Source organism: Balaenoptera acutorostrata, chromosome 2 (genome assembly GCF_949987535.1).
Source record: "Balaenoptera acutorostrata chromosome 2, mBalAcu1.1, whole genome shotgun sequence".
Lineage (NCBI taxonomy): Eukaryota > Metazoa > Chordata > Mammalia > Artiodactyla > Balaenopteridae > Balaenoptera > Balaenoptera acutorostrata.
In genome coordinates this window covers 113,051,885-113,072,429 of record NC_080065.1, presented here as the reverse complement: position 1 = coordinate 113,072,429, position 20,545 = coordinate 113,051,885, and the positions used below count along the sequence as shown (strand labels likewise).

At 39.7% G+C, this 20,545-nt stretch overlaps 2 protein-coding genes across 3 annotated transcripts; both read right to left on the bottom strand.

The window, feature by feature from the left end:
• Window positions 1-572: 572 nt before the first annotated feature.
• Window positions 573-4,739, bottom strand: SPMIP10 (sperm microtubule inner protein 10). Its single transcript, XM_007188500.1, has 3 exons — window positions 4,654-4,739; window positions 3,974-4,082; window positions 573-782 (listed from the first exon to the last, which is right to left on the bottom strand). The coding sequence occupies exons 1-3, from the start codon at window positions 4,737-4,739 to the stop codon at window positions 573-575; spliced, it is 405 nt and encodes a 134-aa protein (XP_007188562.1).
• Window positions 4,740-6,052: 1,313 nt separating this feature from the next.
• PHAX (phosphorylated adaptor for RNA export) lies at window positions 6,053-19,910 on the bottom strand. Of its 2 annotated transcripts, XM_057541335.1 has the most exons (5): window positions 19,695-19,909; window positions 17,437-18,050; window positions 15,232-15,352; window positions 12,826-12,909; window positions 6,053-7,330 (listed from the first exon to the last, which is right to left on the bottom strand). In XM_057541335.1, exons 1-5 carry the CDS (start codon window positions 19,788-19,790, stop codon window positions 7,061-7,063), a joined length of 1,185 nt encoding a protein of 394 aa, XP_057397318.1. In that variant the 5' UTR covers window positions 19,791-19,909; the 3' UTR covers window positions 6,053-7,060. The 2 variants fall into 2 exon arrangements, with proteins under 2 accessions (XP_057397318.1, XP_057397319.1); XM_057541336.1 differs by lacking the exon at window positions 12,826-12,909 and having other exon boundaries at window positions 19,695-19,910.
• Window positions 19,911-20,545: the final 635 nt, after the last annotated feature.

The window sequence follows — 20,545 nt, the reverse complement described above, 5'->3', positions numbered from 1 at the left end:
ATACACTGAACCAACATGGAAACATATGTCTCAGCTAAAATTGTATGATGTATCACAGAGTTGTCTACTGAACACTTCTAATAACTATGCTGATTAGCTGCCGGTCTCTGTAGCCTTAGGGGTGTGTGTTGGTGCAGTGGAGCAGAAGGAAGGGTGTTGGAGCAGTTAGAAAAGAAGCAAAAATAATCCCACATCCTGCAACTCTATTTCAGTTTGGCTTTCTTGACACTGAGTTTTGGAGGGGATGAATAATAAGGGTGGAATGAGAAGGAGAGAAAGGTAGAGGAGTGTGGTGAGGTTAGATGGTAGGACTGGATCCGTCTGCTGTTTCTTAACTACTTGGTGTGAAATTAATTTCAGTGAGACAGTTTTCCTTGTTCCCCCACGTCATCTCATTCTCAGAGCCTATTTTCTTTCTAAGCTATTATAATATAAAAAAGTATGCAGTTGACTTATAGCCTTTGAACAAATTGAACCTATAGGCAAAATACAAATGTACAAGGACTTAAACATTATGGGAGAGAGAGAGAGGGGGAGAGACTGAAATACTTTATCATTTTATTCTTCTTTCATCAGACCAGTCGCCTCCTGAAGCCATGGGAAATCACAGTGCTTTGGTACCTGGAGAGAGGTGAATGCAGAGGCATATCTGCAATTTTTATTTCTGGTGGGCCTTTCTTCAAGACAACTTTACGATCTTCCCCATGGCAAAGTCTTTCACTGTGATTCAAAAACAGAGAGTCTTCCAAAGGGCCGGCATGGATCCCACATGCTTCTGCATGCTAAAAGAAAAAAAAATCTGCTGATATCACACCAAAAATCACTTTATTAGGGACTTCCCTGGTGGCACAGTGGTTAAGAATCCGCCTGCCAATGCAGGGGACATGGGTTCAATCCCTGGTCCAGGAAGATCCCACATGCTGCAGAGCAACTGGACTTGTGCACCACAACTACTGAGCCTGCGCTCTAGAGCCCGTGAGCCACAACTACTGAGCCCGCATGCCACAACTGTTGAGGCCCGCACTCTTAGAGCCTGTGCTCCGCAACAAGAGGAGCCACCGCAATGAGAAGCCCGCACACCGCAGCAAAGAGTGGCCCCCACTCGCTTGCTGCAACTGGAGAGGGCCCTTGTGTGACGACGAGGACCCAACGCAGAGAAAAATAAATTAATTAATTAATTATTTTAAAAAACCACTTTATTAGATTAAGATGGAAGTTGCCCAATAGTTTTTCTAACTGTTCCTGTTGAGAAGGAAGGTCTAGTGGGCAGAGCAATATCCCTTTTTTAAAAGCAGTGCTCTCTCACTGGTGTCTTCCGACCAACAGGAAGAGCCAGTGGTGTGGGCTGCAGACTATAAACTTGGAGTCAGATCACTGACTTTTAGCTTCACTACTTTTGTGTTCTTGTACAAGTCATTTACCTACCGTGAGACTCAGTTTCCTCAAACATAAAATGGGAATTATTAAAGGATTCTTTGAGTGTTGAATAAAACATTCTATGTGAATGAAAAAACTTTCGCCAACTACTAAGTAAAATAGCTATACAGTATGCGGCTGCTGTTGCACCTGCGCTGCATAGATAACAGCTACTTAAGATTATCATAGTTGTACTTCTATTTCTGACTCTTTTTTTACTGCTGAACAGCAGTCTGGCCTGGTCTTGGGGTGCCGCTCCCTCTCTCCTATGCTGTGTTCTCGTTTTTATGTTGTTAAAGAGCTATATCATCTCCTATAGGAAAAATGGTAAAATGAAAAGAAAGCATAGCTAGCATTTATTCAGTGCACATTCACTTCATTGTAATTCTCATTTAATTTTCACTTTTACTCTGTAAGGTAGAATATTCCATGCACCAGTCGCTAATTATATTTTTTAAATTGTTAGGAACACTGTCAACTAAATTACAGAAGTGAAATAACAATGAAAAAATTATGCTGACTTATAGCTCTAAAGAGTAAGGGCAAGACTAACAGAAGTGTTTTGATGCATTCAAAACAGTTCTTCATTATTGACTTCAACTCAAACTTTATACCCTATAGTTGTAGTAAATGAAAAACACAAAGTCAGTACTAATGTTGTCACCATGCTAAAGCTATTTAGGACATTGAAAATGACTTGATAAGCCACTAAGTTACATGAAATACAGCCCAATATTAAGATATTAGAAAGTCTTAATAACCATACAAATTTGATGTTTGTCTGTTATTTCTATATTTTAATTTTTTTAGCTTGAGATTTTAATTTTATTTATTTATTTATTTATGACTGTGTTGGGTCTTCGTCTCTGTGCGAGGGCTTTCTCCAGCTGCGGCAAGTGGGGGCCACTCTTCATCGCGGTGCGCAGGCCTGTCACTATGGCAGCCTCTCTTGTTGCGGAGCTCAGGCTCCAGACGCGCAGGCTCAGTAATTGTGGCTCACGGGCCTAGTTGCTCCGCGGCATGTGGGATCTTCCCAGACCAGGGCTCGAACCCGTGTCCCCTGCATTAGCAGGCAGATTCTCAACCACTGCGCCACCAGGGAAGCCCTAAGTCTGTTATTTGAATCGTGATTTCCTTAGTTTTATATCTGTTTTCAAAATATCAGATAAAAATACATACAAAATAATCATCTCAAGGCAAATGGCAGCCTCATTTATTACATTGTATGTATGCATTTTATAAGAAAATAATTGAGCCATATTTTTGATATATTTTATATATCATATAATATTCATACTTTGTAATATCTCTGTCTTCACAAAGTATATTCTTATTCAACATTAATTGCTTATCCTTTAGAAATTTGGAAATTAGTTATATAAACACATTTCTTCCTAGGAATCCTAACATGAAATCTCCTCTTACTGATTCTTACAAAATATTATCATCTCCTTTAAAGAAACAACTTACTTACCTTTTCACAAGTGAATGGTCAATCAATCTGAATTTGGAAAATGTTTTGAAAGTATTGACTACTGAATCAGAGCATTGGGTGGGCAAGGAGTCTTATCTGTAAATCTAGCCAAACTGTTCCCATAGCTCTCAACCTGAGCGTGCAGTACAACTGTAAAAATACACGCTCTGTAAAGAACAGACTTGTGGTTGCCAAGGGGGAGGGTGGATGGGGGAGAGCTGGATTGGGAGTTTGGGGTTAGCAGATACAAACTATTATATATAGAATTGATAAACACGGTCTTACCGTATAGCACAGGGAACTATATTCAATTTCCTGTGATAAACCACAATGGAAAAGAATATAAACTATACATATATATATGTATAACTGAATCACTTTGCTGTACAGCAGAAATTAACACATTGTAAATCAACTATACGTCAATTAAAAAAAAATACATGCTCTGTACTGTAGCTTTAATGATAATGGCGCCTACTTCTGATGAACTTCTTAACAGCTGAGTTGCCTTTATGTAGAGAAAAAGGTAGACACATATTTATGAAATCTTTTGGTTTATCTACTTTAAGTTTGTAATTGGGTTATTTGAATAGATATTGCTATTTAACTTTTGTTTGCAAGTTTATGTGAAGGAGCATCAAATAGTTTTTGTCAGAATAGAATGGTGGTTGTCATGGCCTGGGAGGAGGAAGAAACGAGACAAAGGGTACAAATTTTCAGTTTTAAGAAGAATAAGTTCTAAGGGTCTAGTGTTCAGCACAGTGACTACAGTTAATAATACGGTATTAAATACTTGAAAGCTGCTGAGAGTAGATCTGAAGCATTCTCACTGCAAGAAAAAAAGTGTCAACCATGTGAAGTGATGAATGTGTTATCTTGATCTTGGTAATCACTCCACAATGTATATCAAAGCATCACGTTGTATACCTTGAATGTACACAATCATATTTGTCTATTATTCCTCAATAAAGCTGAAAAAATGAAAAATAAATTTCAAAGCAGCTTTTGTAGAGTTATATATGTCTATTCACAGATATATTAAATAGTATAGGTTTTTTATTATAAATACCTATAGGAAAATACCTTCAGATTCACATTCCTGAATTTCATGTTCTGTTTCCAAGGCATTACATAACGTCTTGGGATCATCCCTTGCTTTAATGAAAACCGTGGCAAATGAATCTCACCACACCTGAAGATTAGGAAAGCAAGAAGAAAGGATATCTTGTGAGCTAAATTCAATTATTTTAGCTTCATTTTACGGAATGGAAGCAGTTGTGTTGTGTCTGTGAGGTTTGGAACCTTGCAGTTGCAGGACAGAGCTGTGTCACTGTTTGAGGCTCACCTAGCAGATAACCAACCCATTAAATCCCTAGTATCACCAAGATCAAGAGTCTGGGCTGGGTATCTGTAGCTCTAACTGCACGCTGTCCTTTACAATTTGCTCATGATGTTCATTTTGGCCTGACTTTAAGGGGGAAGACAGCACACCATGATCTACCTCAGGCCTACTCATTACCTAAAGGAATCACTGGCCAGTCACAAAAACCAGTAACTAATTTAGCTTCTGAATTTAGTACATGCCCTACACTCAGGTCAGACTTGCTTTCTCTGCACACACATTGTTTTGTTCTGGAACATAAAGCTTTCTATATAGATGCCAAGGGGAAGCACAGAATTAGCGTCCTCATCTATGTAGCTCCCAGATTGAAAACAAAGAAACAAAAAAACCACCCAAAAACCCAGAACCCTTAAGTCCTCACTTAATAGCAGGCTTATATGAATTCTCATCAGAACAGTTGTTGGTGAGTTTAGGTAAGATAGGACAAGTGTCTTTGCCTGAAGCCATCACTGCCAGTAGTGACAGGAATTCTCATCTAGAACTTCACTAGTCTACTAGTCTAATTATGATGTCATTGCTGCCTCAGATCTAACAATGTTTTGCTAATTTCATAGCAACCCATAGCAGTTACTTTAGCAGTTAATTAAGAGTGTGGCACTTAGAGCTATTTCCGGTGTTTTTAATACACCTTGAGTACATCATCATTCTTATCATGAACACTTAAAAAATATGGATGCTTGCAGATATATTACAAATTTGACAGATACTAGAAAATATATTGGACTAAAGAATTATTATTCACAAATAATCACTTCAAATTAACACTATTTACCCTTAGCTGATTTTCCTCTTTACATACTGCACGTGTTTGATGTGTCCCATTTGTTTCACCATTACTTAGACACACTTTTAAGGTGTAAATCAAACTTGCCTAAACCCAAACCAATCCAACCCATTTTATCTCCTAAGATTTGAGTTATATCGCAGAATATTTTAGGTAACAAAACTCATTTTAATAAAGAAAGCTTATGAGTGAGGATGAGCACCTAAATTACTAGGCCGGAGACATGGAGGGTTATTACTGCTAATACTCCTAGCCAGAAGGAGGAAAAATGTTAGGCTGAGCAGGAAGAATGACTGCAATGTACACTGCCTTGGTGAGAGTACTAACTGAATACATATCCGGCAACAGTCTGCAGAGAACTTCCTAGATCTGGATAGTCAGAAAGGTTTAGAGAAGAGTAATGTTAATACACAAAACTTTACAGAACCTTAAAAACTGAAGCATTGGTTTCTACATATAACATTAGGACGTACTACAATCCAGAAACCTGGTTTGCAAATGTTAAGGAAGTAACAATTGATGAAAATAATCCAGGAAGGGGGGAATGAGGGAGGAGCAATCCACTGAAGATGAAGTAGCCTGAGGCATTAATGTCCTTCAAAAACTGTAGCTTTCACTAGAAAAATCAGCAATATTTACATGAGTAAGTGGCATTTAGATTTCTGAATGTTGATTATCTTTCCTGATATACTATACCTTTAAAATCACCTTACATAAAATAATCTCAGGGACTGTGGTGATCATTTTACAAGGCATAAAAATACTGAATCACTATGTTGTATACCTGAAACTAATATAATATTGTAAATCAATTATACTTTAATTTTAAAAAATTCTTTTAAGTAAATAAATAAATGGTTAAAAAATCTCAGGGACAATGTTTAAATACTTACCTATTTAAAATGTTTCTTTCCTAGGTTATAGCAATTTTATGAAAGAACATTTGAGATTAAAAAATAAAATCACTTGAAACTCATTAAGGACTGCCAGAACTCCAATTTTATTTTTGCATTCTTTATGAATAAAATGTAACCAATTACCATTTCCTTTTCTTTCCCTGCTTAGATACTTAGCTCCAACTTCAATGATCATGTATTTCAGAAACTACTGAAAGACTTCAAGTACACTGCTGCAAAGAATTGTTAATAATTGCTCCCTACATATTTTTGCTTAATCTGTTTTGTAAACTGTAGTCAACTCCTGGAACATCTTAAGTAAACTACCTTTATTTCCTTAAATAAAAATGAATAATTTTAAACATCATGCAGATGAAACATTTTTAATACCTAACTTCCTTAACATAAGGTAAAACAGTCTTAGGCAGGCTGTCACTGGGAATTTTTTAAATGTCATGGTAATTATGCAGGTATGGATCATATTCAGTATTTAATATATGACCAAGGTAACTAATAAGAGGTCAAAAACAAAGTTAAAGTTAAGAACAGATACTTCTTTGAAAAGCTTCTGATGTTTATTTACTTCTGGACAAACAAGTGGGAAGAGCCACTAGTATAAACCTATTTTTAGTCTCTATTATTAAAACTGCTTAAGAGTTCTTAGAACACAGAAAAACTAAATTTGAATGCATTTGTAATAGCTTAACCATTTATGTCTTAGGATCTTTTAATGGAATGTTTGAAACCAATCATAAATCACCGCAAAGATAAATCAGAAAAAGAAAACAAACTTTTGAATGGCATGTTATATGACCTGGACAAAACTGATTATCAACTAGTAATGATTAGCACATGCAACAGATTGAGAAATTAAATCCTCTGCTATATACTTTTAAGTAGTTTGTCATACATGAGAAAGTTTTAAATGTTCTTATTGCATTCATCTCCCACATATTCAATTTTATTTAAAACAAGACAACAGTTCTCTCCAGATTTTTGGGTTTATCAGTGCAAAGTAAAATAAAGCAATCTCAGTAGAAATGGTTTATTACAATGGTATCTTAGAAAGGCTTATTTCTCAAAATGTCCTAAAAGATGTCCAAATCATGAGAATGATCAACCTCAATGGCTTCCTCCACATCCAACTTCGATTCTCCGTGTCCTTCCTGTGATTCATCAAGAGAGGCCAGGGCCTCATTTGTGTCACTTGCAAAAGTCTCTCGTGATGTATCATCATCTTCTTGAAAATTTAGGCTTTTAATAGCTTGTTTCATCTTTTTTCCCAGCACTTGTGTTCTTCTCTTCCTAGCAGCTTTTTTATTTTCATATTCCTTTTGATTTTCAATGTAAAAAATGTCCTACAATGAAGGAACAACTTTAGTAAACAAGAACTACCATTTATTAAAAACCTGTTGTAAGGCAGACTTTACATTATCTCCATTTTCCACAAAAAACAAATATTAGATTCATAATTGAACACAGAGTCCAAGATATGTAATAAATCCTCATTGCAAGTTGAGAGGATGAAGCTATGATTCAAACTCAGCCTACTGTTAGGTCTAGGGCCCATGCTTATTCTACCATATACATCAATCTATAAAGGTTTTCTAAATAGAAATATACAGTAGGAGAATCATATTGTTTAGGATTTAAATAAAATATAATTTATCACAACAAAACAGAAGTCTTTGGTATAATAATTTACTAACTCTGAAATGTCATCATAACCACATGTGATTGCATATGCTAAGAAACTGGCCAGGCCCAAACTGTGTGACTAAGTATGATCATGTAACCTACACAATGCAAGAAAAATGCCAGCCCTTAAACGCTGCTGTAATTAACATTTGAGACTGTAAATCTCTGCCAAAAACTTTTATCACAAGGCATAAAAATGATATAGTCAGCACTTGGATTCCAGGGTGCCAGAAAAAGGATTTTATAGCATGAAAATGAGAATCTTCTAGTACAGGGTTTTTCAAGTATGGCACTACTAAAACTGCAAGCCAAGGAATTCTTTGTGTAGCAGTCTGCTGTGTGCATTGCAGGATGTTTAGCGGCCTACCTGGCCTCTACCTACTAGCACACCCATCCCACCCCCAAACAGTGACAACCAAAAATACCTCTAGACATTGCCAAATGTCCTCCAAGAGGCAACTGCCAGTGAATGAGAATGGTTCAAGTAGAAAATACATTTCCATTAAAACACTACATGGAAAAACAAAATAACTTCTGGGAACCTTGATACAGATAGATAAATATAATTTTAGAGGGTACAAAAAAAAAAAAGGTCAGGGATCTAAAGAGAAGGCAAAAATGATGATGCTAATACAAAAAAGATTCAAAGATTTAAAAGAGAAGCTAGTACAGGCAGGACACACTTTTGACATCCTATTATATTCTAGGAAGTGACTCTTAAAAGCTGTAGCCAAGCCAGTTCCTATTACATTCTTAAAGTGCAAATCCCTTCTTGTTTATGAAAAACAATATGGAGGATGGTGAGATAAAGGGGGTCCTCTGCTTCGCTAAATAGTAAAAGCAGCACACAGAATTAGCAGAGGAAGGAGTAAGGAACCATGAAATGAATGCAATAAGGGAAAGCTTCAGAATATAAGAGCTTTGATGAAGAGAAGGAATAAAAGTATTTGCTAAAGAAAGGAGGACAGGGGTGGAGAAGGAGGGTACATATGTGAGAAAAAAGTGCAGGAAGGACAAAAAGGGTGAATTCAGAGGAAAATGAGGCCAACTACCAATTCCTGAATGAGCACTTTTATGTGCCAGGCATTACGTTGAGAACTTTACACAGGTGTGAACTCTTTTCATTCACACAAGAACCTTATGAGGTGGGGATTATCCTTGTTTTCAGATGAGGAAAGTGAGGCTCAAGATTAGAGCTAACAGGTAAAGGTATAAAGTCTAAACTCATAAGTGATTTCTTCAAATCCATATTCTTAAACCTTAAACCTTTGCAACAGTGTGATAATTCACAAGTTTTTCAAGAGTCTACTTACCTTCAAGTGGAGCAATAGTAGAAGTATTTTCATTTTATATGGAAGCACATCCAAACATCTTGATAAAAACAGTTCTAACTAGTACAACGCTTGGCAACACTAAATAAAATTATGAAGTTCCCCTTTTCCCTCCAAATACGGCAATCCTTATTAAAAAGGAATGTCATTCTCATGGGTTACGAATTTAAACAGAACAAACTGGGGAATGACCCAAAGAAATGTCTTTGTAGCATATTGTTAATGTTGTTACAACAAATGCAGACAACAGATAATCTGAGAGCAAATTTTTTTCTCCCATCCATATCTCTGTATAATTAACTCTGCAAGTTAAGAACCTGAAGTGTACACTGTTTTCAGAGGGAGAACGTTATAGGTGGACTTAATTAACTTTTTTTTTTCTTTTAAACATAGTCAATTTTATTCTCCTTAAACCACAAAATAAAGTCTTTGGTTGCACAAACACCACTAGCTACAGTCTTGCCAGGAGGTCCCGGCTGGGGAGGGGGCGGTTAGTTGGCGGCCAGAACTCCTCCTGAGGGGGGTGGGGACCTCTTTAAAATGCTGAACTCCTGAGGGGGCGGGACCTCTTTCAAATGCTGACAGCCAGCGGGCAGGGCCCCCACACCAGGTCGGGGGAAGCACCCCGACCCTGTAGGAGGGCACCGGGCCAGGCCCTGGCGCCGCAGCCGCAGGGCGCAGCAGCTGCTGCACAGCGTGGCCACCTCCTCAGGGTCCACGGCGCCTGGAGAGGGCCTGCCCAGAAGCACCATGGCCACCTCTCCATCCTCCTCCAGAAGACCGGGGCTCAGAGATGGTTCCGAGGACCTCAGCTCCTCAGCAAAATCTGGGGACAAGCGTTCCGGGGAGGTGCTGGTCTGGGGGCCGAGGTCTCCCAGGGGGTCGGTGACGGGGTGGGCGTGGGCGAGGGGGCCTTGGCCAGGCACTCCAGGGGCCCCCGCTTCGCAAATTAACTTCTCACTATTCTTACTTTTTCTTTCTTCACAAACTTTGTATTCTCTAAAACAAATTATAAGGCCACATACCGAAACAAAATCAAATGAGAAAAAGTTGAAAACAAGCCCACTCAGTTCAGTTCTGGCTTCCAAGTTCTACAGACTGTGATTGTTAGCAATATAGTGACTAAAAGAATAATTTTAACACCATTATTTGGATGGCACATGAAATTACCTATAATAAAATTATATCTGCCTTAGGTTTTTCCCTCTAGTAACAAAGATAGTCAATCCATGCACATACAGAAAATTTGGCAAAAAAAACCCCCAGAAAAATCTTAAAAGCCAAAACATTTATAACCCCTCACAACAGACCAAATCATTGGTAACATTTTGGTGTTTTAACTGCCAGTCTATTGTCCCATGCCTCTTTTTCTTTATAAATTTGTACTTTGTCGTTTTAAAAAAATTCAGTTATTATTGCATTTTCTAATTTTCTTAAAATTGCTTCACAAAAATAGAGGCTACAGGATAGTTGTTTTAAGAATGTCCCTATTAGTTAACATTCCCCTATTATTAGATACTACAAATGTTTCTATTGTTTATTATAATGCAATGTTTCTGGTTGTTTAAGATAAAAATCTACTAACATTAAGTCCCCTTCTCCATAATGAGTTAGAAGAAATGAATTTCAAAGATAGGTGATTCAGTGAAAGCAGCATGGGTTTGAAGTCAGAGTCCTTCCTGTGTGATCTCAGACCTATCCTTTTTATTGCTCTGCATTTGCATACCAGGGTAATACCCAATGACAGACAGTGCCAGGCTGACGGTGAATAAATGTTATTTTCGTCTCTCCCGCTTCTGGAAATTGTCCAAGTTTAGTTAACAAACAGCTTTTCTAGACATCATTTTATTTAACTCCTTTATAGCAATATTAAATAGGCAGGGCACATATTAAAGTCCTCACTTTATAGATGAGAAAACCAAGGCTGAGGGAGAGTAAGCAATCTGCTCATAGTCATATAATCACTAAATGGCAAAATTAAGATTAAAACCTAGATTTTGAATCTTAGAGAATTCTTTTCATCACATCATGCTATATCTTTGAAAAGAGTGACATTTTGCTATCAAACAAAGACCCAAGAAGAATGTTCCTTCTAAGTACACACTATGATCAGGGGTTATACTGGGGGAGGAGGGAGAACATCATTAAGGTATAAGCTCTGTTCTACCACTCAAAAGTTGTGTTCCCAAGGAAATTCACATTGTTAGAAATTTATTATCAAAATAATTGTTCCAATGAGGAAAAAAAGTAGTTACAGAGTAGAGATTTCAAATGTGCAACAACAGTAACATTTCCTGTAGGAACTGCAGTAACAGATTTTTAAAAAAATGACTAAAAGTGAATAGCCAGAAAAAAGAAAAACATTGAGCAAATGTAAAATATGCTCACATGTAGCATCAGCTCAAGAGAAAAGGTTTTTATTTTTCTGTCATCATTAGCATTACATTAGTACGGCTAAAGCACATTCCTATGACCTTTATCACCCACTGTTACAATAAAGAGAATACAAAATTTCTCAAATATTGTAGCTGTGTTGCATGTGTACCACCTCCTTCCTATGCAAGAAGACAGTTCTCAATTTTGATCACATGTGCTAAATGCGAGTCATGTTCCTTAATTAACAAATTAAAAGGTGACTAAATTCTGAGCTGTGAAAAACCCACAGTGTATAAGATTTCCCATATGACATTCTGGTAATACAAAAATGATACTAAAATGCCCGGCTTCCAGTTTGTAAGAAATATAGGAGATAGAGGAATAAACAAAACAAATGCATGAGCAGACAACAGAATGTGGTATATTCTATAAGAGAGCCATACTGGACTCATCAAAAGGTCTAAATCATGGAGAAAAATGTAGGATTAAAAAGATCAAAAGAGATGTAACAAATGGGATATGGAAATCTAGATAGGATCCTGATTTGGGGAGGAAAAAAGCTAGAAAATACATTCTTGGGACAATTCAGGAAATTAGAACAAGGGCTAGATAGGTACTGGGATGATGCTATGAAACTGTTATTTTTCTTAGGTGTGGCTGTGTAGGATATTGTCATTATTGGGAGATGCTTGTTGAAATAATTAGGGCTGAATGAATGTCATGATGTTTGCTCCTTATTTCCCAACAGTACAGAAAAAAAATTGTATAGGTAGGGCTTCCCTGGTGGCGCAGTGGTTGAGAATCCGCCTGCCAATGCAAGGGACACGGGTTCCAGCCCTGTTCTGGGAGGATCCCACATGCCGCGGAGCGACTAAGCCCGTGAGCCACAACTGCTGAGCCTGCGCGTCTGGAGCCTGTGCTCCGCAACGGGAGAGGCCGCGACAGTGAGAGGCCCCCGCTTGCCACAACCAGAGAAAGCCCTCGCACAGAAACGGGGACCCAACACACCCAAAAATAAATTAATTAATTAAAAAAAAAAAAAGACTAAAAAAAAAAAAAAATTGTATAGGTAAAGTAAGAATGTCAAAATGTTAACCACCCCTGAACCTAGGTGAAGGATATATGTGTATTCATCCTGTTGTTTTTTCATCTATTCCACGTTTGAAATTTTGCATTAATAAAAAGTTGTAGGAGTAGAAAAAAATAATTACATGCTAAGAGACCAGGAAAAATTGCCATAAAAGAAATCTTGACCTTGGCTCTGAAAGGGAAGAAAATGAGGCAGCAGAGCTTTACCAAAGGCACAAAGTTTACTTGAAAAGAGAAAATGAAAAATTGGTCAGTACAAGGCAGAGCAGGTAATAGAGATCAGTAGAAAATGGAGCTAGAGGCTGAGTGGTAGTTAAATTATGATGGATCTTAAAAATCAAGGACATTATTGTTTCTACCTTAATTTGTTCCTCACTGATACTAGGAGTGTTCTTCAGGAGATTCAGGAAAACTCCACCTGGTGTTCTTCTTCGACTACCATTCTACAAAAAGGAACAGAAAAATTATCCTGTGAAGACTCTTCCAGTGAATGGTCAAAGCAACTTTTAGAGACATTCCTAAGGAGCTATTAAGGTCTACAGTACCACTCCAGTTTAACTACAGTGTCCTCTCCTCTCCATACTTCCATTTGCTCTATTTCTTCTCCCACGGCATGTATCACTTCCTAGCATACTTGAAGATACTACATTTATTCTTTACAGACTGTTTCCCTCCCACCCCCTACTACAACATAAGCTTCCTGTGTCTAGAACAGTGCCTGGCACACAGCAATAAATAACTGTACAAGGAAAGAATGCATGCACCAAAAGAAAGTGAATTTGGACTTGCATCTTCCCAACATTCAGTAGATTTCCATTAGCTCACTGGTTTTATTACTACAGTATTAAAATTTTGATATAGGGAATTCCCTGGCAGTCCAGTGGTTAGGACTTGGCGGTTTCACTGAAGGCGGCCTGGATTTGATCCCTGGTTGGCAAACTAGTATTCCACAAGCTGCGTGGCACAGCAAGAAATTTAAGAAAATTGCTTTTAAAAGTAAAATATCGATATAATCTATAACTTCGTGCTCAACTGAATGAAAATCTAGGTACCTTAAACAGTGACACAAACAGGGATGCCAGTACATTCATGATTATTATGATTTGTTTTGTTGTTAACTTCTGGAACCAATGTTCACAGGCTGTTTCCTCACCCAGTGCTATCACTTCTAACTGATTTCTTTTCTCTCCATTTCCACAGTATAATATTTAGTCTCTTGTGATGTTATTACTCAAATTCATGAGGAACAAATAAGAAGGAAGCCATTCAATCTTCATCCTCACCCTGTGCTGAAAGCTCAATTAAATGAGATTTGCAAAACCATTCATTCTATGGGATAAACTGCTACTGCTTGTGATCTGGCCGCAACCAGACAAGTGCTCTTTATGCCATTCTGGAGCAATGGAGTATTTTTAAACTGTTTTTTCATTTTTGCTTCCTCAACCCCAGAGGCCTCTTTAGACATTTTGTTTCCTATTCACTCCTACCACCCATGAAATTTTAATACTCACAGATATACTTTATATTTATCTGTGCTTTTTACATAACAAGAATTTTGGTTTTTTATTCCCAAGAACCAGTTTCCAAGAATGCATGAATTAAATGAACCAAAAGTAACATTTCTTTTTTTTTTAAAATAAATTTATTTATTTATTTATGGCTGCATTGGGTCTTCGTTGCTGCCTGCGGGCTTTCTCTAGTTGCAGAGAGCGGGGGCTACTCATTGTGGTGGTGCGCAGGCTTCTCATTGCGGTGGCTTCTCTTGTTGCAGAGCACGGGCTCTACGGGACGTGGGCTTCAGTCCTCATGGCACACGGGCTTAGTTGCTCTGCAGCATGTGGGATCTTCCCGGAGCAGGGCTCGAACCCGTGTCCCCTGCATTAGCAGGCAGATTCTTAACCACCGAGCCACCAGGGAAGCCCCAAAAGTAACATTTCTGTTCACCACCACTAACTAAATTCTGGGCACTGTGATAAGTACTTTATATTATCTCATTTAATCCTTATAATAGAGGATTAATCCCATTTTATAGCTAAGACTGAGGTCTGAGAAGTATCAATAATTTAGCCAAATGTCACATCTAGTAAGCTGCACACCCAAAATTCAAAACAAGGCACCCCAAATTCCAAAACCCATATTCTAAAAATCTGAGCTTCCAGTTCCCCCCTCCAGACCTTTTTCTTAAAATTTCAGCCTTAATGAATCCTGTAAGAGATCTGTTGTTGATTGCACACTAACAGGCTACAATTTAGGTATATTTTTTATAAGTAAAGTATTAATTGCAAAAACTGACCATACTGAATTTAAAAAAATTTTTTTTATAAATTTATTTATTTATTTTTATTTTTGGCTGTGTTGGGTCTTTGCTGCTGTGTGCGGGCTTTCTCTAGTTGCAGCGAGCGGGGGCTACTCTTTGTTGTGGTGTGCAGGCTTCTCATTGTGGTGGTTTCTCTTGTTGCGGAGCACAGGCTCTAGGCACGCGGGCTACAGTAGTTGTGGCGCACAGGCTTAGTTGCTCTGCAGCATGTGGGATCTTCCCGGACCAGGGCTCGAACCCTTGCCCCCTGCATTGGCAGGCGGATTCTTAACCACTGCGCCACCAGGGAAGCCCTGAAGTTTTAAATTATTAATGAAGGTTTTTTAAAGTCTGAAACACACTGTAATAACTTATAAATAAGAGAACCAACAATCAGAGACAAGGGCATTTTATTAAAAAATCACATGAAATAATACAAAACCAGAAAGAATGAAGCAGTTAGTCTTACCATTATAAAAAGGCCACCATTTTGTTCAACTTCAGCAGTTTCCATCAGAAGTTCAATTGCCTTTTTGTTCCCAATTATCCTCACTACTCGGGCTATCAAATCTTTCTTTGGTTCCTGCAACCTGATGAGGAACAAATGAAGTAATATTAAACTCTTTATTTGTTGCATAAAGTTGAGGAAATCTACCTTAGTCTCCAATTTAGTTCCTAGCTAGAATTAACTTCTCATTCTAATAACATTTGCTTTCCGAAATCCCCAATATTTAACCTTGGGATCACTGACATGGAACATTCCTATCTTGGGTCACCCAAGGAGATCGTACCCTCAAGGTTCCAACTCAAGTCTCATAACTGGCATCTTCACTTTGCCTTATTGGATTATGGCATATTTCAAAAGAAATATGCACACACAGCAAGGGGAATGCAAGCCTAAAAGCAAAAGAAGATACGACCAGTCTACTCTCATCAAAACAAATAGCAAACATATACCATGCTTTCTAAAAGTTAGCTCTCCTAACTCTAGAGATGTCTAAGAGCTTTAAAATGGATTGGATTTTTCCTTCATGGGCTCCGTGCCTCAGAACAAGGAAATAGCTAATATTTACCAAAGGCTTATTATGGGATAAGCACAATCCTAAGAACTATATATGCATTATATGTTAATTCTCTCAACAACCTTATGAAGCAGATATTATTTTCATTTTACCACTGAGAGATAAAAACACAGGGAGCCTAAGTAGGTAGCACTTCTGACATCAGAGCCCATACTCCATAGAGAGGAAGGAGCATTAATATTACAGAAGTCTTACCAGTTCCCTAACCAGCCCTGGCTTCTTTTGTTTCTTCTCTGTTGTGGAAAGAGAGTAGACTAGGAACAAACGGGCTAGACTTTAGTTCCAGGTCTGACACTTATTAAATTTGTGACTTTGAGCAAGCCACACAACTACTGGGCCTCAGTTTCCTATTTGTAAAGTGAAGGCTTTGGTTTACAAAATCTCTAAGTTCCTTTCCAGCACTCAAATTCCAAACTCCCTCAGTATTTAAAAAAAAATCCAGTACGAGTATTGACAGGCTTGCCTGGAAAGTAAATACTTGTTTTCCTACTATCTATATTACTCTTGAACCTTACCTGTTTTCAGATTTGTGACACTGTTCACTAGTGATTTAGAGCTAATAAAAAGTAAACAAAATTTCAACTTTTTATTTATTTATTTATTGACCTCACCGAGCGGCTTGCAGGATCTTAGTTTGCCAACCAGGGATCAAACCCGGGCCCATGGCAATGAAAGTGCCAAGTCCTAACCACTGTACTGCCAGGGAATTCCCAAAATTTTAACTTTTAATATTTCTTGTTAAAATTACATGAAATGTAAATTTACCATACATCAAGCAACTCTACTCCTATTTATCCAAAAGAAATGAAAATCTGTGTCCAAAGATGTGTACGTGAAAGTTCATAACAGCATTATTCATAATTTCCCAAAAGGGTAACAGCCGATATGGATGTGTGCATGCATATGCGTGTAAATAAATCAACTGTTGATTCCTGCTACAACATGGACTAATCTGAAAAACACTGCAGTAAGTGAAAATAGCCAGGCACAAGAGACCACATATTGTGATTCCATTAACATGAAATTTCCAAAAATGCAAATTGATAGCAACAGAAAGTAGATTAGCAGTTACATGGGAATAGGAACAGGAACAAAGTTTAAATGGGCACATGGTATGAGGGATCTTATAGGGTGATGGAAATGTTTTAAAAGTGCTTTATGGTAATGGTTGTACAACTGATAAACTTACTAAAAAAATCAACACTTGAAATGGATGAATTTTACTACATGTATACCATGCCTCAATAAAGTAAAAAAAAAAAAAAAAAAAAAAAAAAAAATGACTGCTTGAAAACACTCCAAAAAACCCACATGATTTAAAAGGATATGTTTTTACCTGAAGAGTTCTATAGCACTAAATGGAAAGAGTTGCTCAAAAGTTCATAAAAATCTGCAAAATTATTCTATCAGGTCTGCCCAAATTTAAGAACACCCAGCTATATTCATATAACCACATAAGCCTAGAGTTCATGCCTTGAATTTAAAAATTTAAAAAGGAACACCATCATCAGTGTATTTGGAATCTGTGTTACTTCTCATAAATGGAAGACAGTTGGTCAAGTGCTCACTTGTAGACAAATCTAAATGCTCACCTGAAAGAAATTTCATCAGCCACTTTCTCTTGAGAATCGTCCTCTGTGATCTCATATCGGCCTTTATAGTTCATTTCTAGTCTGTCTCCTAGTCTGTCTTTGACAGGTCGTTTCCTTTTGAGATGACCTTGCCCGTTTTCCTCCTCCTTTGATCCCGTTTTTTTGCCACCATGCATATATTCATCTAGCTCTTTGTCTAATTCTTTTGTATGCTCTTGGGATTCCCTCTTAAGTTTCTTAGCAAGCAAATAATTGTACGTCTCGGATTGCCTGCTTTTGTCAATAGTGCCCTCCATTCCCAAGATACCAAGTTCAGTGGCCACTGCATCTTGACTCTGTTCCTGCAGCACAGCACCCCATATGTTGTTAACCTTCTTCCCTCCAGCAATAGGCGGTTTCTGGCTGCTCTGGCCAAACTGAAAAGGCTCTGGTTTGGGAGGAGTGTTAAAACATTTTTGTCGTTTGCGTTTCCAGAGAGAGCTATCATCATCTGAATCCGAAAAACTCTCCTCACTTGAATCCACACTTTTAACAGTCCGATAATGTGATACCGGAGCACACACTGTTGCAGTACTCTGGAAGGGCCTCACTGCACAGTCCCCACCTAGTGCTTTCTGCAAGTGAAAGAAAATACAATCAATTCCATAAAACACATTAACTCCACACACCATGTGCTTTTTAAAAAATTATTTAGGGATTCAGCTGGACCATTCTGAAGCAGAAATGATCTTCAAAGATCTCTGAAACAAACTGAGTCCCTGCATTTCTAAAGGTCTACATGGAATTTCCTTTTTTTTGGCCGCGCCATGCGGCTTACAGGATCCCTGATCCCTGACCAGGGATCGAACCTGGGCGGGCAGTGAAAGCGCCAAATTCTAACCACTAGACCACCAGGGAACTCCCTGGAATTTCCATTTTAAAAGCCACAAATTCATATTTCTACATAGCTAATGCAGCACTTAGTTCTAAGACCCCTTTTAAAAAATTACCAAAGCTTTTAATTCTCACCTTTAGAAGATTTTCAATCTTTTCAGTTATTGTCAAAATGTTTGAAAATGACATACATGATAATTGTTACCAGCACTTAAAACAGAACTTGTTTTCTTCCTTTCCAAAGATGCCTGCTATGCATGTGATTACATCAATTGCCTTTATATGGTTTTGTGACTATGTTCCTTTTAGACTAGACAGTAAACTCCTATGTGTAGGACTCTCCGACAAATTACTTTTAAAACTGCAGAGTCCGTGGCATTAAGTTTACCAAGTCATGGGTCAATCTATGTAAAACAAACTGAAAAAGACTAAAAACAAAATATTTTGGTACCGATTTCCTAAGAAATTTCTATGCAAAAGTAATCACCTTTGCTTTTTCAACTAAACATTAAACAAAGTATTTGTTAAGTTCCTAATATGTGCTAGAAATGGGGGTGGGGTATTTTAAGTCTAGAAGGTAAGTCTTCCTATTTTGAAATAATAATGGCACTAACGCTTATCAGCCATTACTCCGGCTCCACTGAATCCTTACAGCTACCCTATTACTGTCGTACTATTATCATTCCTATTCTAAGGTGGGGGCACCAGGCTAAATACCCTGTCACAGGTCACACAGTGGCGGCGCCAGGATTCGAACGCGGGTAGCCTGGCACTAAAGCCTTCTCAAAAGAGCTTGCTACTTAGTAGGGCGGCCAAGACAAACACCTATTTAGAAACCTGGGAAGCTAACACAAAACCCAGTGCCACATTATGGCATGACGAAGCTAGGTTCCAGGGGAATATGGAAGACCAGGCCTCTGAGCAAGTGATGAACTTCATCCCTGGTCCTCACTCCCTTTCTGCTCAGCGTGCACGTGAGCGCCACAGGCTGTTTGCGGGCCGATGTCCCCAGGTGCTACATTTTCGGCAAAAAAATGCCCTTCCGGGACAACTTAGCGGCGCCGAAGTGGGGAAGCCCGTAGGTTTAGAAAACGAGGAGCGGAGCACCGGAGGCGGGGAAGAGACAGCCGCAAGACCGCCTCCGGGAGGCAGCCCGTCTCGCGGGCCCCGCTTCGCAGCGAGACGCCGGGCTAGGTTCGTACGGCCTCCTACCCCGGCAGCCTCCCCCGCTCCTCGCGCCGGGCCGCGGGACGCCCGCCCGCCCCTCACCCTCCCCGCCGCGCCGGCTCGCGCGCCGGGCCCGGGGACGCCCGCCCCTCATCGCAGCCCGGGCTCCACGCTCCGCGCTCCCGGCCCAGAGTCACCCGCCCCACCTCCGCACTCACCGGCACCTGCAGCGGCCTGTCGCTGGGTGCCACCGTCATGTCGGAATCCGAGTCAGAAAGCTGCCCATCTTCCATGTCGCCTGCCTCCTGCGCCATCTTCCCGCGGCGCGGCGCGGCGGGCCGAGAGGGCACTTCCGGCGGGGCGGCGGACTGGTCCGGCTGGCTGTGACTGGTCGGGCGCCCCCGCGAGGGGGTTGCTTCCGCCCCGGCGGCCGGTGGACCCAGACGCCTGGGTCGAGGCGCGCAGATGTTGCGTCATCATTGCAACCCGCTCGCTTAACGCTACTCTGGGAGAATGAGTCCTCTGCTGCCTCAGCACTCTGGCGCGTTCCCTACCGACCTGTTTCCGGCAAACCTAAAGATGCGCACGGATGGCGGCCATGAGGGGATTCCTCCCTCGGCCTCACAACCCTCGCCTGGATGCTCTGGACAGGGCTTCCTGCTTGCATTCTTGTTCCTCTGCGATCCACCCTGCATGTAGCTTCCCGGGGAGCCTTGCAGACGGGACGTGAGGTCACCGCCCTGCTCAGACCTTCCAGGGCTTTCCTCCGCACGTTAAGGCTTGAGTTCTCAGCACTGCCAGCAGGGCTGCGGGTGTGTGCCTCTGTCTGGTGTCCCCCTCCGGCTCTCCAGCCACGCTGGCGCTGCTCACGTTGTTCCTCAGGCACCCTTTGTCCTTTCCCGGCCCAAGGGCTTTGCAGTTGCTGTTCCCTCTGCCTGGCAGACTCTCCAACACCCCGACACCCTATTCTTGCACAGGTTATGCTGTCTCATGATTCAGGATTCTGATTAAATGCCACCTTCTCAGAGAGGTCTTCTTCAACCACCCTCAATAAAACAGGGTCTCTCCT